Raw genomic sequence first — 27,964 nt, forward strand, 5'->3', positions numbered from 1 at the left:
CCATAATCTGGTCCCACACCCTTGTTTGTTCTCGGTTCCCACTGCCCTCACCTTTCCAACCCCGAATTATTCCTTTGCTCGAGTGCTCCTGTCTGCTTGGAATAACGCCTGTTTCCTCCTCTCCGACAGTTGTTATCCGTTCTTCTTCAGCTATTTCCGTCAGCACAGACCACTTCCTTCTCTCCTACCAGCTAGAACTTCAGGCTTTCTCGGTTAGCAGCGCTTAACTCTACCTTGATTGTTTCACATACTTTAGTGATTTCACACCAGTAGGCTGTTTGAGATCAGAGTTCATATCTTAAACTTCTTCCATTCAGGAACTGGTGATAGTGGTGGTTGTTTCGTTCTTTCTTTAGCAGCTGGCCTAATTGTGGACGTTTGGGAAGCACCGGGAAAAAATCATTTATAACTAAATGAGTGAATTTTTTTCTAGCTAAGACCCAAATTTTGAAACTCAGATCCCACACCAAGCATGTGCCTTCCACAGTAACAGCTCCTGAACACTTACTGGGCAGGGGTTGTTCTGAACTTTTCACAAATATTAATTTATTTAACCTCCACAGTAGTGGGGAGGTACTATGTTTTTCCCCCATTGTATAATGTATTTTTTTCTTTTTCTTTTCTTTTCTTTTAAGTAGGCTCCACCCCCAACATGGAGTTTGAACTCATGACCCTGAGATTAAAAGTTGCATGCTCTACCAATGGAGCCAGCCAGGCACACCTCTCCGCATTTTATATTCGAGACTCAAGTACAGAGAGGTATTCAGATCTTTCTCAACTTACATGGAGTTACTTCCTAAGTTGTAAATATTAAATTGAATGTGATTTTAATACACCTCCCTCCTGAACCTCATACCTTAAAAGTGCCTGGAACGCTTATATTAGCCTACAGTTGGCCAATATCATCTAATACGAGCCTATTTTATAATTAAGAGTTGACTATCTCATGTAATTTATTGAATACTGTACCAAAAGTGAAAAACAGAACAGTTGTAAGTGTATTGGTTGTTTATGCTTGTGACAGCCTGGCTGCCCGCGAGCTTTGGCTCACTGCCTCTGGCCTGCATCATGACAGAGTATCCTACTGCATATCACTAGCCCCAGACAAGAGCCAAATTCCAAATCCCAAGTAAGGTTTCTATTAAATGTGTATCACTTTTACACCATTGTTAAGTCAAAAAAATCCTAAGTCAGGGGCCATCTGTAATAAGTGACTAAGGTTATACAAGTAATAAGAGGTAGACCTGGGATTCGAACCTAGAAAATCTAGTTCCATAGCCCAAGTTCTTAATCATATGCCTCACTGGCTCCACGGCATAGCTTTTATTTTTTGTTTCGTAAAGATTTTGTTTTTTTTTAAAGTAATCTCTACATCCAACATGGGGATCAAGAGTCACATGTTCCTCTGACTGAGCCAGCCAGGAGCCCTTCACTTTATAGCTTTTATTTTATTTGTCTGTTTGTTTATTTATTAAGATTTTGGGGTGCCTGGGTGGCACAGCGGTTAAGCGTCTACCTTCGGCTCAGGGCGTGATCCCGCGTTATGGGATCGAGCCCCACATCAGGCTCCTCCGCTAGGAGCCTTCTTCTTCCTCTCCCACTCCCCCTGCTTGTGTTCCCTCTCTCGCTGGCTGTCTCTATCTCTATCGAATAAATAAATAAAATCTTTAAAAAAAAAAAGATTTTATTTCTTTGAGAGAGAGAGTGAATGGGAAAGAGAGGTGGAGAGAATTTGAAGCAGACTCCACACTGAGCGTGGAGCCCAACATGGGGCTCAATCCCACAACAATGAGATCACGACCTGAGTCAAAACCAAGAATCAGACGCTTAACCCACTGTGCCACCCAGGCGCCTGAGCAGTGTTTATATTCTTAAGGGTTATAGGTTTTCTGTTTCTTTCCCCATATTTTCCATTAAAAATTTTTTTTAAAATAACACAAGCCAGCCAGGAAATCGCTAGGAAGATTTATTTAAGAACTTACAAACTTGAGATCAAGACCTGAGCTGAGATCAAGAGTCAGACGCCATGGGGCACCGTAGTTCAGTTGGTGAAACACCTGACTTCGGCTCAGGTCATGATCTCGGGGTTCTGGGATCGAGCTCCGTGTTGGGCTCTGTGCTCAGCGGAGAGTGGGCTTCTCTCCCTCTCCCTCTGCCCCTTCCCCCACTTGTGTTGTCTCTCTTTCTCAAAGACATAAATAAATAAAATCTTAAAAAAAAAAAAAAGAAAGAAAGAAAGAAAAAAAGAGTAGGACCCTTAACTGGGAGCCCCTACTCTAACATCTTTTTTTTTTTTCTGAAGATTTTATTTATTTATTCGACAGAGATAGAGACAGCCAGCGAGAGAGGGAACACAAGCAGGGGGAGTGGGAGAGGAAGAAGCAGGCTCATAGCGGAGGAGCCTGATGTGGGGCTCGATCCCATAATGCCGGGATCACGCCCTGAGCCAAAGGCAGACGCTTAACCGCTATGCCACCCAGGCGCCCCCCTACTCTAACATCTTCTATCCACAAACATACAGGCGGTCATTTTCAAAATGTTAGGATGAAGGAAAAATAGAATTGTTAAAGACAATTATTATAATTGACATTTATTGAGGGTTTACTTGGTGCCAGGGACTCTTTCATTTAATCGGTTCTATGAGATAAGTACTATTATACTGTCTCTTTTCCAGAGGAGAAAACAGACTCAGAGAGGGAAGGTGACTTGCCTCAAGGTCCCTGAGCTCACTAAATGGTGGAGTCAGAACTTGAATCCAGGCCTCCTGATTTCAGAACCTGTGCTCTTGAGCAATCGTTAGTCTGCGCCTAAACTGAAATCCACTCTGCCTTTCCATGTTACCCTCTTTTGGTCTCTTGTTTTGAGTCCACGAAAGATAAGCTGTCTTCTCTCTGAGGATCAATAGAATATTCATACCACCCCCTCCCCCACCAAAGTCTCCTGGGATATATTTTATTTTTTTATTTTAGAGAGAGTGTGTGGAGGGCAGGAGGGGGGGTGCAGAGGGAGAAGGAGAGAGAGAATCCTAAGCAGGCCCCATCCCCAGCACAGAACCCAAGCCAGGGCTCGATCTCTCGACACTGAGATCATGACCTGAGCTGAAATCAAGAGTTGGCCGCTTAACCAGCTGAGCCACCCAGGCACCCCTCCTGGGATACGTTTTAAATTATGAGTCCATTTCTACAAAGGCCAGAATTAAGTTGGAAAAGCCATTTCATTTTAAGCTTCTTTTTTTCCCCTATGGCCATAGAGGAATCTTTGGTAGAAAGTTGGAGTGAAGCATTTTTGTGCTATTAGGTAATGAGAATAGAAAGAAAATGCACCTTTTTCACCTAAAAAAATTACAATTTTGAACTCCAAAACATTGGAGATTTCAAATGTTAAACTTTACAGATGACTTGTCGATTGAGGAAAAGCTGCTCATTTGGCTTTGAATCAAGCAGATCTCTTTATTTTAAGCTATTTCTGTTCAGTGAGATCCCACGGGAGCCTCCCCATACAGTGAAATCTAACTTCCCCTGGAGTGAGGCCGGGAAGCTGCTTCCGACAGTCATTCATTAACACACCCGAGAGCATTTTAGAACGGTAGTGGAAGGAAATCCCAGAGTCAGTTGGGAGTATGTCCTCAGAGGCACTGGAGAGGGAAGTGTCTGAGAGAGCTGAGGTTTGAAAACTTGAAAGAGGTTACAGAAAGGATGAAGATAATGCAAAGGAAAAGAGAAGGAAGACAGGCAGGGAGCAGAGAACAGCACTCAAGGAGCAGCAAGTAAAGAAGGTTATGCCGTAGCAGGAGTGAGGGCAGATTAGATTTTAAATAATTTTTTTAAAGATTTTATTTATTTATTTATTTGAGAGAGTGAGAGAGCAAGGGAGAGAGGACGAGCAGGGGAGGAGCAGAGGGAGAGGGAGAAGCAGCCTCCCCTCCGAGCAGGGAGCCCTTTGAGGGACTCGATTCCAGAACTCTGGAATCATGACCTAAACAGAAAGCAGATGCTCAACCCACTGAGTCACTCAGGCGCTGCAAGGCAGATTAAATTTTAAAGGAAAACATTTCTGGGCGCCTGAGTGGCTCAGTCATTAAGCTTCTGCCTTCGGCTCAGGTCATGATCCCAGCATTCTGGGATCGAGTCCCGCTTCGAGCTCCCTGTTCAGCGGGAAGCCTGCTTGTCCCTCTCCCACTCCCCCTGCTTGTGTTCCCTCTCTTGCTGCCTCTCTGTCAAATAGATAAATAAAATCTTAAAAAAAAAAAAAAAGGAAAAAATTTCTGAATCAGACTGATTATTAAATGCAAAGGAAATTGTATAAACAGCTGGGAACTCTTTCTTAAAGACCAGCAAAAAGCAATCCATATCAAAACAGTTAAAATGCAAAAAAAAAAAAAAAGAAATATAGATAAATGTGAAAACGTAGGAGAATGAGAAAGAAGAGGAGGAGGAGAAGAAAGATAGACGCCCACTAATGAATGCAGAAGAAATGACAGAAATGAAAAAACCAGCGTTTGGCAACCACCAATGCAAAAATGGTTTCAGGAAGGATAATCAGTGGTTGTCAAATCCATTGGCTGCAAGACTGCCGGAGAACAGGATATTCACATGATCTTAAATGATCACTCTACTAATTATTAGTTTACTAATTAATTACAAAGGGCAAACGTGCCTTAACAGTAGAGAAATCTGGCAAACAAACTTCACATCACCGGTAATGTGACAAACTGACACGTGTCTCCTGGTGCGGTACAAGGGGAAACGTACAACATCGCCTAGGTAACATTCTTGCTAAGAATGTGAACTGGACTGTAATCAGGAGGAAACGGTCAGACAAATCTGGGCTGCACGTGACAGATGATGGCCTGGACTCTTCAAAGTATAAATGTCAAAAAAGACACACACACACACACACACACACAGGAGCCTGTTCTAAACTAAACTAAAAAGATATGACAATTAAATGTGATGTGGGAGCCTTGACTGACTTCCGGATCAGGAAAAGAGAAAACTATTATGGGCACCATGTGGACAGATGAGGAATCTGAATACGGATAAGATACCAGATAATATGATTATATCAGTTACATTTCTTGGTGTGGTATTATGGTGTCACAGGAGACTGTCTCAGCTCTTAGGAGACACATTAAGGGGTCAAATGCCATGATCTCTTAACTTTCAAATGATTTGGTAAAATACATATTAACAAATAAATAGATATATACATATGGAGATAACCACATGTGGCAAAATGATATCAATTAGTGAATCTATATGAAGGGTATATGGGTATTTGTTGTACTGGTCTTTCAACTTTTCTGGTCTTGAAATATTTGAAAATTGTAAAAATAATAAAAATAGATCATGTTTTTGCTTTAGATACTTAGATTCAGCCCTTACTTGAGACAAGGAAATAGTCTCATGGATTCTGGCATTTCCTGATTTATTTCAGACTTTGTTATAATGCTTCAGAAAATTCAAAAGAGCATGTTAATGAATACCACCTAGAAAGTCGAAGAATGTTTTTAAACAGGTGGGAGAAGAACAAGTGGCAACAATTCTAGGTTGTGAAAAAAACCCAAACCCAAAGGAAAGTGGCTTTTGTTTTTAAGGTGCAGGGGTTGGTGATACATGAACCTCCCTTTCACCATCGATTCGTCCTTCCCTTGTAAAGAGCAATTCACTCACGCACCTGACATCTAGGGACCAGACTTGAAAATCGGCTAAGCCTCTGCCCATTGATCTAACAGAAGACAAAACAAAACAACACATGCAAAGAGAGATACCCTACAGAGCTACCCCCCGGGAGCTCAATTCTTCAGGGCTTGACCATATTTCGTGTGAGACAGAATGCTATCATTTGAAGGGAAAGACAGCGGGACTGCAGAATCTGGGCAAGGTGGGAGCGGGCAGGACTATTCCTGAACCTGCTTTTTATGGGGCGCCTGGCTGGCTCAGTCAGTAGCATGTGACTCTTGATCTAGGGGTTGTGAGTTCAAGCCCCATGTTGGGTGTAGAGATCACTTAAGAATAAAATCTTAAAAAAATAAAAACTGCTTTTTTATGACACCTACTTGTCTTCATTTATAAGCAGGGTGTGGCATAACATTTTTAAAACATTCCCAAGCAAGTAATTTTGTCTTAATTTAAAAAATTAGGGGTGCCTGGGCGGCTCAGTTGGTCAAGCATCCAACTCTTGGCTTTGGCTGAGGTCATGATCTCATGAGTCGTGAGATGGAGCCTCCTGTCAGGCTCGGAGTTGGGCTCTGTGCTCAGTGCAGAGTCTGCTTGAGATTCTCTCTCCCTCTCTCTTGGCCCCTCCCCCTCTGCTCTCTCTCTCTCTCTCAAGTAAATAAAATATTTTAAAAAAATTAATATATGTTTCAAAGTATGCTTAAGAGCAGCAAACAGGAAAAAAAAAAAAAAGCAGGGACGCCTGAGTGGCTCAGTCAGTTAAGTGTCTGAGCTGCCTTCGGCTCAGATCGTGATTCCAGGGTTCTGGAATCAAGTCCCACATCCGGCTCCTTGCTCAGCAGGGAGCCTGCTTCTCCCTCTGCCTGCCTCTCCCCCTGCTTGTGCTCTCTCTCTGACAAATATATAAATAAAATCTTAAAAAAAAAAAAAAGAACAGCAAACAGCATCTTGAAATTCAACAATTATAGGGAGTCACAGTTCTGAGAAGGGTAAGAAAGAATCATTGACATAAGGGCACATGGTGAAGTCCTTCATTCATTCATTTATTAATTAAAATACATGTATTATATTATCTCTACTGAGTAGCCTGCACCATCCTAGACACTGGGGAATAAACAAAAAGTACAGTATAGTAAGTGTTTGACTGAAAGGAAGAGAGATCACACAATAACAAGAGACCCTTAACGGAGATGCTCTTCGAAGTGCCACGTGCCTTAGACTGTTTAAATGAGTTGGGGGAACGCTGCTACCCCTACCACGGACCACATTCAGGCTCTACTGACTCAAGGCTGAGCCACCTTTCTGCACATTTTGCTTCTTTGGGGGCTACCATGGGACTATGCTTCATCTGTTGTTCTGGTTTAAAATGCTCCACTGCTTTCTTTTCCAGAGACTAAGCTGGGGGTGCAGCCTCAGGACTCAAGCGGCAGGGGGTGATTATGAGGCCTCCTGCAGAACCCTGGTACTCACTGGATTCCCTCTTTTTTTTTTTTTTTTAAGATTTTATTTATTTATTTGACAGAGAGAGACAGCCAGCAAGAGAGGGAACACAAGCAGGGGGAGTGGGAGAGGAAGAAGCAGGCTCCCAGCGGAGGAGCCTGATGCGGGGCTCGATCCCAGAACGCCGGGATCACGCCCTGAGCTGAAGGCAGACGCTTAACGACTGAGCCACCCAGGCGCCCCTCGCTGGATTCCCTCTGATCTGACACCCCCGACGTCACCACTGGAGATAAGCTATCATGCAAGAAGAGCCTATGTATTGTGTGAAACTCCGTATGCATGGGGAAGCTTCGAACATATGATGGCCTTGGGACAACGCTGGCCTTGAGGCTAAGCTGGGAAAAGAGTGGTAGTAGTTGCAAAAATATCCCCTTGACTTTGGTCCCTTCTGTCTGCACGCATTCCTCCTTGGAGCTACTTATTTCCTTCCCACTGGGAGCACCCGCTATTCCTGTCTTTCTGGGAGCTTGTGGCCTTCCTCTCTCCGTTTGAACAGCCTTGGCCCTGACCTGTGGGCGTTACAGAAAAAAACGGGATGAGTTATGCATGTGTGATGGGCGTGGCCAGGGGGTACAGAGCGAGGGAAGAGAGGGTCTCTTCACGAACCTAAAAGGAAAAAGGTAAAAGGTACTGAATCTGTGACCCAGCTCCTCGTGAGACTCGGTTCTATTTTCCTGTCTTTGGCCTGGCTGGGTTGAGAAGGTGGTTCTGAGGGCTCAAACCTTCTTCCCAGCCTTGCACAAGCAGGGCAGAAGTGGAGAGATGCTTGCGGAACGTAAGCGACTGTGACAGTGCAGGCCAGCGCGTAGAGGGCCACGTGCTCATTATGTATGGCTGGAGAAATTATCTGTCTCCAGGGGGACATGCTTCATTGTGCATTAGCTTCTAGCCACTTCCTTCCCCCTGTTTCTCTGCCCACTCTCCGGATCCCTGTCCTTTGGAGTCTCCTTTCCCTGCCTGCCCCCCCATTCCCCTTCTGCGGCGCTGCTCTGCCCATCACTGTCTCCTGCCATTCTTCCTGCCATGTCCGCGTCTCCCTCTCCACTTCGCTCACTCTCACTCTTGCTGCCCCGGACTTGCTTCCCTGCTTCTCTCGTTTGTCTCTGGTTCTCTCTAGCTCACGTTCTCTCCGTCCATCCGTGTTTCCCTCTGCAATACCAGCGCTTTGGGTACCCCGCAGCTAGTGATAACCTTTTCTCGTTACATTAAAGTCCACCGCAGCACTTGGTGTATTGATTGATTGGTTTTTACTTCAATTCTGGGGAGGCAAGAAAAGGGAATTTTTTTTTTTTTTTTACCAAGTGAGGGAACAGAGAGAAAACATGGAGTCGAGCCTCGGGAGAACAGAGACAAGGCGCAGGCAGCCTGAGACGGTGGGGTGGGGGCATCAGAAGAGCTGGAATCCATGGTGTCTTACTTCCCTTCCAATAAACTAGGGCAGATATTTGTGGCTGAGGACAGCTGAATCTGGATTATAAAGGGTTAAGTACCAAGTTAGGCTTGGCACCTCACTTGGAGGGAAAGCTTCAGGGAGAAATGAGTTGGGTTAAATAAACCCAAGAAGCTGACGTGGGTAGAATTTCTTCTGCCTGACCCACTAACAACTGCGAACAGGACATTTTGGAAATGGTTTGTATTGAAATGCTTCGGTGGGGCACAGCCCCTGGAAGCAAGAAGTTGGCTCAGAGGCCAGGCCTGGGGAGCGCCGCAGGAAGGTGGACAGTTGACGGGGGAGGGGGGCGGGGAGGGAGGGCCGGCCGGGGTCAGGCGGGAGGTGGCAGCAGCTGCTGACTGGGGCAGTTCTGATGCTGTGTGCGCTCTCTGCCCTTGCCGGCTATAATTAAAGCTTTCCCAATAGGACTCTGGCTTCCTGAAGGGAAACCAGGATTTTGAAAACAAACAAGAAACACACAAAATACAGCAGAGTTGCTGGGTTGCAATATATGCATATTTTAATCATAAAGCCCTGACTCATGTCCTGAGGTCACTGCTGCTGGTCAGTGTCAAAGCCCCGCATCTCCCGCCATAGCCCTGCCAGGAGGGGCTCTTCTAGGGAACACGCACAACTAACCACATAAAACCCCTCCCCGTGCTCCCCAGATTAGAGACGCTCCGGTAAACCCTTCACTGACCCAATCTTCCTCCTCACCGTCTGACACAAGGGAACTGCTCCCCGCAGTTTCCCTCCACATTTTTTTTTTTTACCTTACTCCCTTTTCATCCCACTTCTTGCTCCTCTCCCCTAACAGACCACACAGATTCCATGGACCAGAATAAATCAGTTGTTTTATTTTCCCTCAAAGGATGTAACCTTCCACTCCCCAAATGGCTTTGACAGTTTTCTCATTGGCGAGCTGAGGAGGATATCAAGAGATGTTGACCTTCTGGTTTTGCCTAAAGAGGGAACACTCGGTAACTATTACAGTCTGGTCCCGGATTTCCTTTCCTGGTGCCCTTCCTCCCCCTCCCCCATGTCCTCACCTACCTTTTCCCTTTCCTTCCTGAACATTCTACCCCCGCCCTCCCAGCCCTCCCTTGTCTGGTGTGGAGGTGCTATAAGGCTCACCCGCCTTCAACCCCACAGCAGTCCCTGCTAGCGAGAGAAAGCACAAGGCCTGGAGGAGTGTTTGCTCTCTCTTTAACCAGATTAGTCCCATTACCTACCCCGAGGAGTCAGATTTTGGTGTCACCGAGCTATCTGTAGAAGGAGGAGAAATTGTCAGACATCACTTAATGAGCCCTGTCCCGTGGACGCCTGGGAACTGCCGAGAGAAATTAATCTTCCAGCTATTTAAGGCAATTTCTTTTCCATCATCCTTTGTCAAGAGGACTGCCCTGGGAAATGAATCCGATGGCAGTCCCTGAACTGGTCCACGCCACTCGACAGAATCTCTCCAGCGCCTTGTGGCATCCATCACCCACCCCCGCAGCACAGACATACAACATCCCTGCAAAGCCAGCTCCCCACCGCACTCAGCAGCAAGAGGCCACAACTGCCCAGGGTGCGCAAGACTGGGCCTAGACACGTGCAGTTTTCCTCTACCTCTGCTCTACTTTCTCTCCAGAAAACCTACCACAAATTGATCTCTTCCATTAATTCACTCTTTTTTCCAAGATCCAGCAAGGAAGAGAAACGGGCATGTGCAGAACAGAACACGGGACTGACGATTGTGCATTTTCTTGCCTGAACGGAAGGCCTCAGCCAGTGCAGAACAGGAGCTTACGTTCGACAGCTAGACCACTGCCAAAGCCGGGCGTGAGACGGAAACCGGGCAAGGGGAGCGTTGCTTCAAGACCGTCTCTTCTCTCCAGACTTTTTTTCATGAGCTAGAGAGTCTTAGGCTTGCTCACGTAAAAGAATTCCAATCTTCAACTCTCTTTCCACCCTCCAGCTTATTTCCCAGGACAGTAATTTTCAAACTGTGTTCCTTCGGGTTCCAAGAAGCACCGGGGAGTGTGTATACGTAGAGGTGTGGAGGCGGGGAGGTGGTCTATGGACCATGGCTCCGTGGAAGAGGCGGCTCAGTGGTGGAGGCTCTGGACCCCTCAACAACTCTATTTCAACCTGATTTGATTTCTCTCAGGTGTTAGAATTTCTCCTAGGGGTTCTTTTTTTTTTAAGGTCCTGATTTTTTTAAGTAAGCTGTATGCTCAACGTGGGGCTCAAATTCATGATCCTGACCGACAGTCGCACGCTTCACCCACTGAGCCAGCCAGGTGCCCCTAAGGTTCTAACTTGTAACAAAGGTCTGCAAACCAGCGCCCTGAACGAGAGCACGACTGTACTGTGCCTCTCACACAGCTAACCACTGGCTGATGGCGGGGGGATGACTCCCCGCTAGCACAAGCAGCTCCCTGACTCCAGGGGCTCCTGAGGCACTTTTCAGCAAAAAGAATCTCCTTAGGCACCAGTCATTTGTTTTCCAAACTCCCTGCTCCAATCTCACTAATTCCCCATTTCCCTGCATTTGACAAATGCAATTAACAAGCCTCGATCAGTTCCTGGCCGACAGCCCTCGTCAATCAATACACGACGGCACAAGGCTGAGGGGGATGGGAAGGTATCCGCACCGCGGGGGAGAGGAGGCCCCACCCCCTCGATTTCTCAAACCCCTCAGCCTCAAAATATGACGCTGGGCTGTCACCCTCACCAGCCACTTTTTTCCCTTCTTGCTCACTAAAAACAAAGCAGTACCGTTACCCCCTTCTCTCCATTTTTTTCTAAAGGTTTCTCCCATCAACCTCCTCTGTCTCCCCTATGCTTACGTCTTCTCTTTAACAGAAGGCTTTGCCATCTGCTGCCACCATAGCTTGGGAGCCCCCTCAGTGCTGGCTGTGATAAATCAACCATGCTCTGCTCTCAGCAGGGCCTCCTCCCCACCCACATGTGCCAGTGACAGTTTTGTGCCGCTTCCTGTCCAGGAGGCTATAAGCCCACCATCGAGGGCCGTCCCCTACACGTGCACACACCCGAGAGCCAAAAGGACAAGGATCGCCAAGCTTGTGGTCACTACGGCTTTCACGCTCACCTCTTTGTCCTCTTTTCCCAGGGTCCAAACCTTCCCTTCCCAATTGATTTAAGATTCACCAGTCTTCACCTTTCTGCTCCGCGTGTAGCACTGGCCTCCCCTCCCCCCCCACAGGGTGAGCGCCTCTCCCCCTGCAGCTCTTCCTCATACAGCCCTGTGCATCTTTCCACCTCATCAACTTTTCATCTCTTTGCAAACAGAATCGGGAAGTCTCTCCCTCCTCCCCGCCTCCCTCTCCTTCTCCTTTGTTATTAGCTTCATGAGTGGGGATGCTAATGTGTTCACTAGACAATGTCTTCACACCGCTGTTTCCTGTAATTACAGTCAGTGCCCTCCCACTGTCCTGGCTTATTTGGCTGTAAAGTGCTTGGAGGAGGGACAGTGTGGACAAAAGACACAACACAGGCTGAGGTGGGGTAGTGTCATGTTAACACCCAAGACAGTAAAACAAAATCACCTCTGCAGCAGGTCATTAACAACTAGTGACACATAGAGGTCAAGGGCACCAGAGCTTAAAAAAGTTATCAACCCAAGTGAGGACCCCCCCCACTAGAGGATGGGGCGCAGTATCCACATTACCAGCCGCAGTGCCCCCAGGACATGCAGGCAGCCACACCCCCTCCCTCAGGGGGCGGAGCCACTGTATTTGTCCTGTAGATCAGCTACATTGTCACTGGACACTCGGGTCCAGCCATCCTCCCGCACGTGGTAGAGGTTGACTGCACCTCCCGAGTACGCATCTCTGTAGGTGGCTTGGTAGATGGCTCGGCGGGCCAGATCGTAGGCCTCTTCCACCTCTAGGTCATAGGAGTAACCCCGATCCATGACCCCATAGGCATACACAGAGCCAGAACCTACAGAGAAGGTGGCCCCCGAGATCCGGTTTCCTTCGCTGTCCACATAGTAGAGGCCTGGAAAGACAGGTGAGGTTAGCAGGAATAAAATGACCATCCTTTTGACATCTCATTCATTCTCCGAGAAAAGTTCCCCATCCCCTTGAAACCCAGGGGAGACCAACAGATAAACAAGAAAACAGTACGTCTATTAAATTACTTAAAAAAAAAAAAGAAAAGAAAAAGCTGGGGGCACCTAGGTGGCTCAGTTAAGTGTCTGCCTTTGGCTTGGGTCACGATCCCGGGGTCCTGGGATCGAGCCCCACATCAGGCTCCCTGCTCAGCAGGAAGCCTGCTTCTTCCTCTCCCTCTGCCTGCCACTCCCCCTGCTTCTGCTCTGTCAAATAAATAAATAAATAAAATCTATTTAAGAAAAAAAAAAGTAGCTGAAGGAATCAAATTAAATATTAAGACCCCTGGATTCTACAACATACCACCTCCCCTCCCCTCACGTTATAACTGCTTTCTTGTCCTCGCCGCGTCACCAAAAAACAAGTACAATCCAAATGACTTAGGTATCTTTTTTTTTTAAGGTTTTATTTATTTGACAGAGAGAGACACAGAGAGAGAGAGCGCGCAAGCACAAGCACGGGGAGGGGCAGAGGGAGAAGCAGACTCCCCACTGAGCAGGGAGCCCTACACGGAGCTCTATCCCAGGACCCTGGGATCACAACCCAAGCCAAAGGCAGAAGCTGAGCCACCCAGGTGCCCATGACTTAGGTTTCAAGCGTAGAATTTCGGGCACTGTGGGAGATAATGTTTAAAACAATCCTAGCCCCGGGGCGCCTGGGTGGTTCAGTTGGTTAAGTGGTTAAGCGTCTGCCTTCGGCTCAGGTCATAATCCCAGGGTCCTGGGATTGAGTCCCGCATCAGGCTCCTTGCTCGGTGGGGAGTCTGCTTCTCCCTCTCCACACTCCCCCTCGTGCTCTTTCTCTCTCTCAAATAAATAAAATCTTAAAAAAAAGAAAACAATCCTAGCCCTCAAAGTTTAGATTATCTGGGGGACAAGACATACATCACACAGTAAGAGAGAGCCTAGAGTTCCCAATCATATCGCAGAGTCCTACACTGTCCAATACGGAAGCCACTAGCCACGTGTGACCACCGAACATTTGAAATGAAGCTGGCACCACATGCTGAAACGACAGTGTTTTGGATCTATAAAATAAATTATTATGTTAAGATTTATTTATTTTAGGGAGAGAGAGTGTGTGCGTCGAGTCCATGTGCACACAGGGTGGAGGGACAGAGGGAGAGGGAGAGAGAATCCTAAGCAGACTCCATGCTGCGCGCGACCCTGAGATCACACCTGAGCTGAAACCAAGGGCCGATGCCTAACTGACTGCATCACCCAGGCTCTCCAAAATAAAACAGGTCATTAAAATTAATTTCTCTTTTTTTATCTTTAATTTTAAAAATGTGGCTACTATAAAATTTAAAATTACACGTATGGCTCACATTGTATTTCCATCGGACAGTGCTGGTATAGGTCGGGGGCTGGCCAAGCCAGCTGCCTGTTTTTGTGAATAAAGTTTTACTGGAACACAGCCGTGCCCATTTGTGTACATACTATGCCTACTTTTGTGCTAAAGCAGGAGAGTTAGGTAGTTGAGACAAATACCATATGGCCTAATCCTACATTACTTATTATTTGGCCCTTTATGAAGAAGTTGGCTAATTTTTAGTATAGATGAAAATTTAGACGAAGATTTTAATAGAATTTTTATCAATGCCATTGTCACCAAGTTCAGATTCAAACTTCCTATCCTCAAATACTTTCAGTGGCTCTCCATTACCAACCAAACTCATCTCTCTCATGCTCCACCTGCCCACACTGGCTCCCGTGTTCTCAAATACAGCTTGCCAATGGCACCGTTAATCTTTCTATTCCCATCTCTCACTGTACATCAGAATCAGCTAAGGAAGCTTTTTAAAAAGATGCCCAAGGGGCGCCTGGGTGGCACAGTGGTTAAGCATCTGCCTTCGGCTCAGGGCGTGATCCGGCATTCTGGGATCGAGCCCCACATCAGGCTCTTCCGCTATGAGCCTGCTTCTTCCTCTCCCACTCCCCCTGCCTGTGTTCCCTCTCTCGCTGGCTGTCTCTATCTCTGTTGAATGAATAAATAAAATAAAATCTTTAAAAAAAAAAAAAAAAAAGATGCCCAGGACTTACCCCAGGTATTCTCTTTCAGTTGGTCTGGGGGGGAACAAGTATGGGGCTTGTGTTTTAAGTTCTCCAGGTGATTCTAAAGCAAGCCAGTTGAGAACCAAATGCTGAGCAATTTTCAGGTTCAAGGATTCCAATGTCTGCCCCAAAGTAGCCCCTCCACAGTCCCATCACCACTGCCATGCCTAGCAGGCTCACGACCTGGTTCCAGCTCAGCTCTCTGGCTCTCTGGCTCACTACGCCTCTTCACACAACCTTAGTTCTGATTAAACTGGGCTTTTGGGTGGCTCGGTCGGTTAAGCGCCTGCCTTCGGCCCAGGTCATGATCCAAGGGTTCTGGGATCAAGCCCCACATCAGGCTTCCTGCTCAGCGGAGACCCTGATTCTTCCTCTCCCTCTGCCTGCTGCTCCCCCTGCTTGTGAGCACGTGCTCTCTCTCTCCCTCAAATAAATAAATAATATCTTTAAAATAAATAAATAAACAAACAAACTGGGCTTTCAGTTACTTCCCCAAAACCTCACGCCTCGTTCCCCCACTCCTTTGTTCACCATGCTTCCTTTCTCTCATTTGCACATCCTGGACAACTGCCACTTATCCATGAAGTCATCCCCGATTCCTCCCATCAGAAATAATCCCTTCGTCCTCAAAACTCCCTCAGCATCATATCGGTTCTTTTACAAATGGCATTCATCTCATTTAGCCTCTTGTTAAGTAATCGGTGATCCTTTTTCACTTGTCTGCTTTTTGAGGCGAGGGGCTGACTCATCCTAAATGGGACAGGCTGTCAGGAAGGGTTCTTGAGAAGGCACGATTCAGGTTATGCTCTAGCTTCTCGGGTTTTCCTTGCTAGCCAGCATCTATACCCTCGTACACCGCTTCCACCACCTGTAACAGACCCAATACCTAAGGGTACAAAGCAACATTTCCAAAATGCTTCCCTGGGCCACACAAGATGTATGGAGCTGTTCTTTCACACTTTTCCCCAAAATGCATCTCAATTTCCAAAGTACCGAGCCACATTCCTCTCTCACATCCACTTTTTAACATTCTCATTCACCCTCCACTGAGCAGTGAACTGGTGGTTTCCAAAGCAAGTGGAAAAGCGCTAGGTATCCTGCAGTTGTTCGACTGAGGAAAACGAGGCACTCAGTAAGCAGGTGAACGAATAAAGCAAAAACAAAAGGGAAGAATAATTCTACTCAAGCAATGGAGGGGGGAAATTATACAGAAAGTGACTGTGTTTCAGCTTGATAAAGAGACATCCAAAACTGGTTGAAAAGCTGAGGTGCTGGGCTGGCTCAGTCTGCAGAGCGTGGGACTCTTGATCTCAGGGGGGGTGAGTCTGAGCCCCGCGTTGGGTGTAGAGATTACTTAAATGAATAAAACTTTAAACAAACAAACAAAACCAAACTGGTTGAAAAGAACTGACATCAGATAAAAGGGTGAACTTCCTGGCAAGGTTTCTATATCCTAGAAAGAGAAAAAGGCTAAGAAATTTATTTTCAGAGATGACAGAATGGGACCTAGGGTCCTAGGGTGATTCTATCAAGCAAGGAAAGGATGAGCCCTAAAGGCCCCTTCTAGGCCAAAGACTCCCTGAAGGAAAAAAGGGAAGAGAAATGACTAACTTCCTGTATATCAGAGTTTCACTGTCCAGTACAGTGGCCACCAGCAACATGTGGCATTGAGCACCTGAAATGGGGCTAACGCACATGCCAAAATGGCATTATTTTAGGTATTCTGTATTAAATGAATCATTACAATGTCCCCATCTTTCTATTTTTTAAATATATCCATTAGACAATCCTAAAAAATTGTTTTGGGGCGCCCGGGTGGTTCAGTTGATTAAGTGCCTGCCTTTGGCTCAGGTCATGATCCTGGAGTCCAGGGATCGAGCCCCACATCAGGGAGCCTGCTTCTTCTTCTCCTTCTGCTCAGACTCGCTTGCTCTCGCTCACTCTCTCTCTCAAATAAATAAAATCTTTTAAAAAACTGTTATTTTTTTATTATTATTTTTATTTTTTTTAGGTAAGCTCTATGCCCAACGTGGAGCTTGAACTCTCCACCCTGAGATCAGGAGTTATCTGCTCACTGACTGAGCCAGCCAGGTGCCCCTCCATTAGGCAATTTTAAATTACACGTGTGGCTCACATTCTATTTTTATTAGAAGACACTGACTGGAGTTTTTATGTCTATTATCCAATTTAATTCTCAAAGACACTCTTTGTAGGTCTTATCCTTTTATGGGAGAGAAGAGAAGGAGAAACATTATGTGCCAGACACTGCATGTTTTACGTGTATTACCTCATTTAACCAACCTAACAGATGATGAAACTGACTGGGAAAAGGAGCAGCCAAAGTAAGGTCGCATGGGGTGGTCAATGACACAGCTAGTCTAAGCTCCATGCGCTCTCCTACACTGTAGCGCCTTCCTTGAACAAAGAGAGGAAAGGGCGCAGGACCCAATCAACCCATCCCCAGCACTGACACAAAGCCCTTTCATTCACCTGTTCATCCAACCCCTCCTCTCTGTAGTGCCAGCCCAAGAACCAAGTTGTTGCAGCTTAACTCACCAGGGCCTCTCTTATCCCAGCCACAGATCATGGTGCCCATGGACAGCCCCATGCCTTTATACTGATACACCATGTTGGCAAGCAGCTTGGAGGCAGCTGCTACTGAGATGCGTTCCTTGTTTCGAAGCTCATAGATTCGACATTGCCGAGCCAATAGCCGCTCCCAGAAGCTGCAATCCGCTGCACCCCCAGCCATGGTGCCCAGCAGGTAGGGATTGATCTCTATCACCTTCTTTACTGTCTGGGAGGCTATATAGGCACCCGCTGTGGCCCGAGAGTCCGCTGCAACAATGACTCCATGTTGAAACTGTTAAGATCAGAAGAAAACACATAACAGGCCACATCAGACCACAGGAACATCTCCTTGACGTTTCTTTTTGCATCAATGGAAGACCAGAACGTCTTCCTCTGTCCTTTTACACTTCACAAGATGCTTTCCACATATTAATATCAACCAAGCTTCACATCGATCCCTCAACATGGGTATAACCAGTATTAACTTCAATTTCGTTTTATAGATGAGGAAACACGTTCAATGAGATCGAACGCTGTGCCCAAGACTGTGGAGCTAGTTACTGCCAAGCTGGATCAGGAATCCCAGCTGTCTGGCTCCTACCACAGTGTTCCCTCCCACCAACCTCCCCCTCAAAAGACAGCTTTTCAGTTACCCTCGCCTAATGGGGACCCAGTTTCTAAAAACCTTTAGTTAATGGTTAAACATCCCTTCCTCCGCCAATGCTCATTGCTTCTGAGGCCTCCCCTTTCCTGGACCGGAGCCACTTGGCGTTGCCTAGGAATCAACCCAAGCCCCCTCGGGCTTCTTCTCCCCCTCAACCTCAGCCCCACGGTCCTATGGCTAGAGCGAGAACCGAGGCCTCTCGGGGCAATGAGACAGCGAAACCACGGGGTCGGGAGGACAAGCCCGAGGCTCCCACTAGGCTCCGTGCTCGCGGCCCTCGCGGGCTCCGGTCCAGCTGGATGGCCGGGAAGGCCGGGAAGAGCGCGGGCGCACGGGTCTCAGCCCTGCGCGGCAGTTGGGTCCGCACCTTGAAGGCCAGGGTGGTGGTTCCATGAAGCATTTCGATTCTCGGCTCCTCCGCGACACCCCAGTTGGGCGCGGCCAGGCTCAGCCCATCGCTGGGACTCCCTGGACCCAGGTCCAGCAGATCCGCACGACCCCCGAGTCCGAAAAACCCGAGCCCGTTCACCGGTAGCTGCCTCTCCAACACACTGGCCAGCGCCATGTCTAGTGAGGGCACAAGGAACTCCCCGCGAGAAGGCCTACCAGAGAGCTACCGGGCAACGCCTCGCCGTCGCAGCTTCACTTCCTATTAAAGTTATCCCAGGGAGGAGCCATTTTAACTACTGGCAACCACGCCTCCAAATACAAGAGCCAGACGCTAGGGACTGTTTTCACCGAGGGAGTAAAAGTAAACGGCTCGATTTCCTCTAAATTGTAAAGGAATGTTGTTGTCATCTTGACTTCAGTCAGGCAAGCAGCACTGGATTAAATTCAGCTCTAATTCATAGGAAGCGATCGGAAACGTCCGTGTTGCGTAAGGGAAGTGAAGCCGGCCATCTTTGAGAAGGGAGTGACTAGTTGAAAATCCTTTCAGAACCCTTAACACTAAGTCGTCCCCGCCCTGCCGGGTGTCCAAGCAATACTTTACATCTGTGAGGCTTTAGCATCCTATTAACGCGACTGAAGTTGCCATTTTGTTTAAGGGCACCTTGTAATACTGGGTAAAATAGTGATGTACTCTGAGGCCATTTTCCTGTGAAGTTAGTTAAACCACAGTAGTTTGTGGTAAAAATTGCAACAAAATAAAAGTGCTATAGCTCTTGTTATTTGATAGCATTACCCGCCACACTACCCAAATTCTGTAACATAACCAATTTTTAAGATTTAATATTCTCTTTACTCCCACCCTGAGGTGGAAATTCTAATAAGTAATGTATTGCACAAAAGGCGGAAGAATAAAGAAGGAAACATATGGGGCTCAGTTAATCCACAAACTAGATTCTCAATTCAGCTCCAAATAACTGAGTCAATAGTCATTTACCATCTCAGAGCCTGGAGGAGGGTTGACACTCCATAAAGATGTACCAAGAGGTTCTCTAACTTAAGCTTGCTAAGACAAGCTCTTTATTAATACAAGAATGTGGTAATATATCATTGTCTCTCCCTCTCTCCACCCACCTTCATTTTTCAACCCTTTTGGGACCCATAACAAACAAGGAAGTGGGCAAATGTATGAACTGTTGCCTCCTGCTTTATGGTTCTATGAAGTCAGTGTCTGGCCTTCCTTGCTGGATTCCAGCAGCAACATCCATCAATATCTAAATTCTGCTTTCCTCTGATGCCCAACTCAGCCCCTCCTCTTCTCCAGCAGACTCTGCATATGTTGTATTTTTAATGCTGAAATTTGGCAACCCTTTCCAAGCCCAACCATCAGAATGTAATGAAGCAGAAGATCTTTATCTGCGTCTCACACTTGGATGGTGTGGAAAATGCAGAGTGCCTGTTTATAGAGCAGGTATTATTTTGCAGTCCCCCCTGCAATGCAACTTGTCCTCCTTCTGACTCTTCCCTCTGGTTCGTTCACACTGCCACTAATAGCATTTGTACCTCTCCTAAGACACTTTCACATTTTAGCTGGCTGTAAATGTATTTGATTGTGTCTAAAGACGGGTATTTCTCTACTGTTCATCTCTGCGCCCACTGTATGCTTAGTAAATGCTTGCCAAATGAGAGATGGCCACAATGTTCTTCCAGTGGCAGAGGCTTGAAGCCGTGGCCATCTTCAACAACTCCCCTTCCTTTCCATCACATTCAGTAAGTCGCCAAGTGCTGTTGATTCTTCCTCTACAATGCTTCTCATGTTCTTTTTTCATTGCAATACCGATACCACCTTTGGCTTCTTATTTCCTCTCTCCCGAATTACTGAAATATTCTCCTAACTGATCTTCTGGGCCCAAACTGTATTCTCTAATTCATTTTGCACAGCACCAGATTGATTTTCCTAAAACACCGTCTTCATCTTATCTCTTGCCTGCTTAAAAATGTTCTGTAAGATTCAGCTCCTCAGCATTGTGGGACCATAGTGGGCCTTAAATGCCAGCTTGGGGAAGAGAAGGTGGTTTGGGTTTGACCTTGTAGCCCTTCAAGGTTTCTTAGTAGAGAAGACACAGGATTCAAGTGATACCTTAGGAAAACATGTCAGTGTGGAGGATAAAATTAGAGGGGAGACTGGAGGGTGGCCAGTTAGAAGGCCATGCAACCATCCAGATCTGACTTGAGAATGGCTTGACCTAGGGAAGTGACAATCCATCCATATTTACAATATCTAAGGCTTAGTCTTTAAAAACAGGAGACATACTTATCTCTCCAGTAAGAGTCCCCTGTGGTCCTGTGCAAAAGAAGGGAGTAAGATTGGTTGGACTTTAGCGTGGCCTCCTCGTTTCTCCAGTCATCCCATGACATGCTTGCCCTTGCGCTAAGTACTGACTGTATAGCCCCGCCATCATGGTATCTGGGGGTGGGGGGTCCAGGCTCTTTCTCTTTGACTAAATCCACTTCCACAGCACCCTTGTGAGCTGCAGTGTTTAGTAAAATATACTCCAGATGGTGCCAGAAGCAGTTGCAGCTTGTTACTCTGTCCCAATCTACTTTGTCTTTCTGAAGGGCCAGCTGTCAGGGTCCACTAACGCCACCCCTTGCCCACCCCTGGCTGGTCTAAGACCTAGACTCAGCCTTATGGGGACAAGATCAGTGGTTTCTCTTGCCTTGGAACTACGAACAACTCTCTTGCTATTGTGAATTCCCGGGCAGAAGGGGGACCGGGAGAGGGAAGACCATTAGATACTTTCAGCTCCATCCTCAGAACTTTCCCACAAACAGAGAAGCTACACTGCCAGAGAATGGTCAGGAATGCTGTCTTCATGCAGATGGAAGTTCATATGCACCTCCAAAGCAGAAGAGAAAGAGAGCTCCACGTTCTAGTTTCCCTTCACCCTGTTCCCTCTATACCCTGCCTTTCTGGAAGGTATTTGAGTACCCCTCCTCCTCATAGAAGACTCTCTTGGATTTGTCTCTTTTGTTCTGGTCTCTGTCCATTTCTTTTTCCCCCGCCTGACTAGAAAGTCAAAGTGTGAGCTAAGCATTATAGTGCCCTGGCCCCAAACCCTGAAGAGAGAACCCAACCTCAAAGGCTCTTGCCTTGGGCACCTGGGCAGCTCGGTTAAGCGTCTGCCTTTGGCTCAGGTCAGACGCCAGGGTCCTGAAATCGAGTTCAGCATCAAGCTCCCTGCTCAGCGGAAAGCCTGCTTCTCCCTCTCCCTCTTGTGCTCCCCCTATTTGTGCTTTTTCTCTCTCTTGAATACATAAAATCTTAATGAAAAAAAAAAAAAAACCAACAACAAAACAAAACTCCTACCTTGGTGGGTCCACAGCACTCTTGTTCTTTTTTTTTTTTTTTTTTTTTTTTTTAAGATTTGACTGATTGATTGATTGATTTATAGAGCATGAGCCCGGGGAGGGGCAAAGGGAGAGGGAGAGAGAATCCAGGCGGATTCCAACGCTGAGCACAGAGCCTGAGGTGGGGCTTGATCTCACCACCCTGAGATCATGACCTGAACTGAAATCAAGAGCTGGACATTGAACTGACTGAGCTACCCAGGTGCCCCCCTGTTTTTTCTTAAAGTCAGCTCTCTGCTCAACATGGCGCTGGAACTCAGAACCCCGAGAGCAGGACTCGCATGCTTTCCCACGGAGCCAGCCAGGCGTCCCTCCCAGCACTCCACTCCGATTGCACTGGAGCGCTGACTTGTCTTTACCTCCTCCGAGGCCGGGACAGAGCCTCATTTGTCTTTGCAAGCCCAGTGCCCCCCCCCCCCCCCACAGGAGAAACAAGAGGGACCTGGCTGTGCTCCTTCCACTCATGCCTCCTTTCCTTCCAGGTTACCCCAGCCCCCACCCCACTCCAGGTGCTCAGAGGGTGATAGATGGGAGACTCCTTGGGGGACGCTCGGGTGTGTCACCAGCAGCGTCTTCCCAGCACTGGAGACTTCACTGGCCCCCTCCTGCCTCCCCTCAGCAATCCTCCGAGATGGAGGAGGCTGCTCCTCAGAGCAGTCCCAAAGCCTGACTCCGGGGTAGGGAGGAGGGAAGCCGTAGATCACGTGCCCGTCTGCGCCGGTTCTGGCTGCAGCCCAGCTTCTCCTTAGCGTCTCTCCCCCTGCGCACCGCCCCCCCCCCCCCCCATTCCAGCCCACAAAGCCCTGCCCGGGTCCTTGCGGCCATCACTCAGCCCCAGAGATGGCTTTGCAGGATGTGTGCAAGTGGCAGGCCCCCGACACCCAGGGACCATCGCCTCACCTGCCTCGGGCGGGTGGCTGGGCCGTGCCCCCAGGCTGGGACCCCGCAACCTTCGTGCGGAGCCACAGCCCCGGGCTGGCGCATGGCACCACCACCTTGGCCTTCCGCTTCCGCCACGGAGTCATCGCCGCCGCGGACACGCGGTCCTCCTGCGGCAACTATGTGCAGTGCCCGGCCTCCCGCAAGATCATCCCCGTGCACCAGCACCTCCTGGGCACCACGTCCGGCACGTCGGCCGACTGCGCCACCTGGTACCGCGTGCTGCGGCGGGAGCTGCGGCTGCGGGCCCTGCGGGAGGGCCAGCCCCCCAGCGTGGCCGGAGCCGCCCGCCTCCTGGCGGCCATGCTGTCCCGCTACCGCGGCCTCGATCTGTGCGTGGCCACCGCGCTGTGCGGCTGGGACCGCTCGGGCCCTGCCCTCTTCTACGTCTACAGTGACGGCACCCGCCTGCCAGGCAACGTCTTCTCCGTGGGCTCCGGATCTCCCTACGCCTACGGCGTGCTAGACCGCGGCTACCGCTACGACATGAGCCCCCAGGAAGCCTACGCCCTGGCCCGCTGCGCCGTGGCCCACGCCACCCACCGCGACGCCTACTCCGGGGGTTCTGTGGACCTTTTCCACGTGCGGGAGAGCGGATGGGAGTACGTGTCTCGCAACGACGCCTGTGTGCTGTACTCGCAGCTGCAGAAGCTTCCGGAGCCGGAGGAGGAGGAGGAGGCCCGCCGGGACCAGCCTGAGCCCGCCACCCTGCACGGAGGCTCCAGGGTGTCCGCAGAGACTGAGATGCTGTGAGAAGCGGCAGGACTTGGGGGGGGGGGGTAGGCTAAGGGAGTGGGTGGGAGGATGGGCACGGGGGTGGGGGGAGCAGCCTCAGCGCATCTGGCTCCAGTCCATAGGGGTCCCCAGCCGTTCGTTCCAAGTCTCCATCCGCTTCTGCCTCCCAACGCTATTGATGACTGTCCAACACGTGCCTCGGGATGCCCGGTGGATTGGTCCAGCTGCCTTCCCCCCCCCCCCAAGTCCTCCTCTGGGCGAATCCTCCCCGCGTGCCTGCTGCACGCCAGACATGGGGCTAGGTGCTAGACCCTCTTTCTCACCACCCTCTCTGCCTCTTTTTCCCACGGGATCCCCGCTCTCTTTGCTTCCCATTCCTGTGCTCATCTCAGCTTCAGTCTTCGTCACTTTGTCACCTTGGTGAGGGGCGTAGCTGGGAGAGGGGTAAGGTGGGGCAAGTCGCCCAGAGTGCCCAGGCTGGGGGCGGGCAGGGCAGCATGGACCCTGTGGTGGTGAGGGGCTTCTCCCAGCAGTTGTCCCCTCGGCCCCTGCCCTGACCCCGAGGGACTCGAAAGACTACAGTCGCTACTCCTTCCAAATGCGCTTCTCATGGTAACTCTGAGGTAGAAATTATCCTCACTTTACAGAAGAAGAAACAGGTTCAAGGGTTATGCGACTCGCCCAGGGTCGCACAGTAAGTGGCAGAGGTGAGGCTGGAACCCAGGCCTTCCACTCCAGAGCTCTGCTCCTTTAGCACAGCTCTGGCCTCCCAGGGCCTTTTTCTTGCCTCCCCTCTCTGCCCAAGGCCCTGCAGGGATCTGGGAGTGAGGTGCGGGAGAAAGCAGCTGGGCCACCCCCTCCCCCCAGGGCCTGGAGCCATGGCCACAGCCCACTGGGAGCTCTGGTCTTCCAGCCTCCTCACTGCTGCTGCCAGACTTCTTTCCCCTTCCTCCTTTCTTCCCTTTGCCTTCTTTCCAGCCTTTCCTTCCTGTCATTCCCTCTGGGGAATGAAGAAAAGAGGGAGGTGGCTGTGCCAGTGGGAACTGTTGGGCTAACACATCCTCTCCCCCCCTTCCGGCCCCTCCTCCAGCTCCTCTGTAAGCCCTGACTTGGCCTTGCCGGCTGCCAGTTCCAGGAGGGCCACCTGCCCTGCCCTGCATCTCCCCAAACAAAGTTGAAGGGGGGTGGGGTGGGAAGCACAGTCAACCAAGAGATGGGGACTGACCGGAAGGAAGGTTGCTGAACCTTCTGTCTCTCATCCCACTCCTGCAGAGCCTCCAGTCCCAAGATTCGAAGCCCCCTTTCCTCCCTCCTGGACACCCCTCCTCTCAGCCTGCAGCCCCGCTCTGAGCCCCAAGCCCCAACACTGCATTTCCTGCTAAGAATTCCTCCAGGCTGGAGCTGGCCAGACAGAGGAGACTCCCAGGCTCTGGGCTTCAGGGCATGATTAGGGAGGATGGAGGAAGGGCCAGGGAGTCTCAGGAAGGAAAGCAGTGGAGGCAGAGGGAGGAAATTGGGGGGTGGGGAGGAGAAGCGGCAGAAAGCTGCCTCATACAGGAGGGCTAGCATTCTGAGTCAGGGTCCAGGAATCTGGTCGGTGGCCTCAACAGCAACCCTGCACCGCCTGTCCATTCCTCAGCCTCTGGGGAGAAGGTGCGGGGCTCTGGGAATGATAAGCGGAGTTCAGGGACCAGGGCCAGCCTCGTTGTGGAGAAGCACAGGAGGAAAGCTTTTGCCCCGGGTGCAAGTGGGTGATGGACTCAGGCGTAGAGCGTGCACCTCCAAGTGCGGAGATGTATGTGGATCTGCGTCCCGGTGTGAGTGTGTGGCCCAGTAGAAGTGTGTGCGCGCAAGTGCGGTAGGTGGTGCCCGTGCAGTTCCTGTGTACAGAGACAGGAAAGAGACTGGAAGAGAAAGTGGTAACATCTGGATAAGGAGAGCAGCCCCTCTTTGGAGAGAAACCCAGGCCTTGCCACTTATTTTGGAAAAATGGTCCAAAGCAGAGAGGAAGTGGGGGCAGAGCTCATCGCATTAGTTCCCCACTTCTGCGTCTTCACACCCCTGAGGCCCCAGGAATGTGAAAAAGTGTGTGTGTGTACGCTTGCAGCCTGGGGTTGCAACCTGAGCCCAGTCACAGGCTCAAAAACTGCCTGCAGCTCCCTCCCCTGGGATGCTCTGTGCCCTTCCCCTTCGCATAAAGGGGGGGGGGACCCACATACAGGGCAGAATAGGAAGGGAGCCCCTCCTTCTCCTGTCACCTTGCCCCTTCTCTCCCTTCTCCTTTCCTTCCACGGTCCCTTTGACAGGTTCTGTCCTTCGAGCTGATGAGGTATTTGAGACCAGAGATAAGCCCAGGGGTCTTGCTGACAGGCCTGTTCCCCTATGCCCTGTTTTTCCCTCCGCATTTGCCAGAGTCAGAGTTGGGTTGGACCTCAGGAACTGGGTAGGGAGACCTGGGAGGGCACCTAAAGGCCGAATCCCACTTCTGCGCACGCCTCACCACCTAGGAGTGGCCCACCAGTCAGTCCCTCCCTTTTCTCCACTTACTCCCAAAGGCTTGATGCAGATGTTGGGGTGAGACCAAAGGGGCAGAGAGCTTGCCCATCCTGCCCTGAACTGGAAAACCCTGTCCCTCTGACACCACGCTTGGGGTGTTGGCTCCTAATCGTCTCCTTCGGGGGACAGTCAGCCTGCTCTCGCACAGGCCTTTGGCCAGTCAGGGCTCTGGTTCCACCCTTCACACAGCAAAGGACAAGTCCAGCCCCGGGGCAAGGGTCCTGTTCTGCCACCTGGTTGCCCTAACCAAGCAGGCATGGAAGGTGTGAGAGAAGGCATCTTCCCATTGCACTAGCTCCCCCCGATGGCCAGCACCCCACACTTGGAGGGGAGGGTCATAAGGATCGAGGATGGAGGATTGGTCCTGACCCACCACTTCAGACCTCCAGGAGCCCTGCCTGGAGTTAGGACTTCCCTTCTCTGCTCAGGGAGTGCATACTGAGAAATGATGGCCCTCTACTCAGCTCACACCCCAGTTGACTTTGATTCGACCCCTGGGACCCTCGATAGCTCGATAGCTCGCCTCACTGGTCCCTCTCCCTCCTCCTTTGTGTTACATGGAGAGTAAGACCAGGACTGGGAAGAATTAAAGGTGGAGGCACTGGGCCCAGAATCAATGTGACTACACCATCTCACCCCGGCCCACCCTCTCCCACCTGGCACCTCAGGCCCCGGAGGACTGGCTTGCCCCCTCTCCTGCCCCCCAGCCACATTTTTTCCCAGTCTGAAACCCCTCTTCCTCTCTTCTTAGTCTCTTCTCTCTCCCCCTCTCTTCTCAGGAGCTCTCACCCGCACTCTCCTTGCCACCCTCCCCTGTGGCCAATCCCCCTTAATTCCCTTGGACATTTTGAGACCAACAAGGAACAGGAGAGTTGGCAGTGGGGGTACTTACTCCCTGAATGGAAACAACCCAAACCCTCCTCGGGCTAGAGGGACTTGAGTGGACTGCCCCTGAAAGAAGAAAGGAGCCGTAGGGGTTGGGTCCGGCCTCTCCTCCCACCCTATGGCACAGGGAAGCTCTGTACAGAAGCGTGCGTGCAAAACTGGAAACAGGGCTCCAGCTTTAGAAAATAAAGTGTTTGTTTATTATGAAATTAGAGATGGAGGCCCCTCCCCTTCCTCCCTTTTTCCCCTTCCCCAGCTGCCTCCCCCTTTCCTTTCCTTCCCCTCCCCTCCCCCTGGGGCCTGGGAAGCACACAAGACAATGCCCAGAGCTGGGATGCCCAGGGCAGGCCAACAGCTGGGCAGAGCTCCAGGGAGGCGGCCGGGTGGGGGGCTGGAGCTCTCGCCCTGGGAGGTGGGCTGGCACCCTCTCTCTGCTGGAGGCCAGTGGAGCCAGGATGAGGCCATGAGTGATGGATGGAACCATGCGGACAGGTCTGTAAAGACAGGAGAGCCCGGGGTTCTAGGTGGTGAGTGGAGGAAGTCTTTAGGCCATCTCTGTGCTCCCCCCCTCCCCACCCCCTTAGTTAGGGGCACTGACCTGGGGCCGAACATCCCCCGCAGGAAGGTGGGCAGCAGTGGCTGGAAGTTTCTCTTGCTTTTGGGATGGACAACAGAAAAAACTGAAGAGCCAGTCACAGGGACCCAGAGAGAATGCAGGCAGATGTGGGCAGGAGACAGACACAGAGCATGTGTGTGGGCAAGGGAAACAGAGAGAGGGGTGTGAGAGATTTAGAATCCGGCAGACAACACAGAGTCACGGAGAGAGTGGAATCACAGTGAAAGAACAGAGAGATTCAGAGTTGAGCCACACAATCCAGACCCAGACAGGAGAGTGTTACAGGAAGAGACGGAGATCCCTGGAGGGAGACATACAGACGACTCTCGGGAGGAGGGAGGTAAGAAGGAGGTTGCCCTGGGGAAGCTGGGAAGAGGGACACAGGGCGGAGAGGAGGCCTGGGGGCTCCCCCCCC

General features: G+C 49.9%; 2 protein-coding genes across 2 annotated transcripts; one reads left to right on the top strand and one right to left on the bottom strand.

The window, feature by feature from the left end:
* Positions 1-12,114: 12,114 nt before the first annotated feature.
* PSMB5 (proteasome 20S subunit beta 5) lies at positions 12,115-18,643 on the bottom strand. The gene is made up of 3 exons (XM_026486569.3): positions 18,388-18,643; positions 17,342-17,648; positions 12,115-12,618 (listed from the first exon to the last, which is right to left on the bottom strand). The coding sequence occupies exons 1-3, from the start codon at positions 18,583-18,585 to the stop codon at positions 12,332-12,334; spliced, it is 792 nt and encodes a 263-aa protein (XP_026342354.1). The 5' UTR covers positions 18,586-18,643; the 3' UTR covers positions 12,115-12,331.
* A 4,015-nt stretch (positions 18,644-22,658) lies between these two features.
* On the top strand, positions 22,659-23,510 carry PSMB11 (proteasome subunit beta 11). The gene has a single exon (XM_026486471.2). The coding sequence runs from the start codon at positions 22,659-22,661 to the stop codon at positions 23,508-23,510; it is 852 nt and encodes a 283-aa protein (XP_026342256.2).
* Positions 23,511-27,964: the final 4,454 nt, after the last annotated feature.

The sequence above is a fragment of the Ursus arctos genome, unplaced genomic scaffold (assembly GCF_023065955.2).
Source record: "Ursus arctos isolate Adak ecotype North America unplaced genomic scaffold, UrsArc2.0 scaffold_37, whole genome shotgun sequence".
Taxonomy (NCBI): domain Eukaryota; kingdom Metazoa; phylum Chordata; class Mammalia; order Carnivora; family Ursidae; genus Ursus; species Ursus arctos.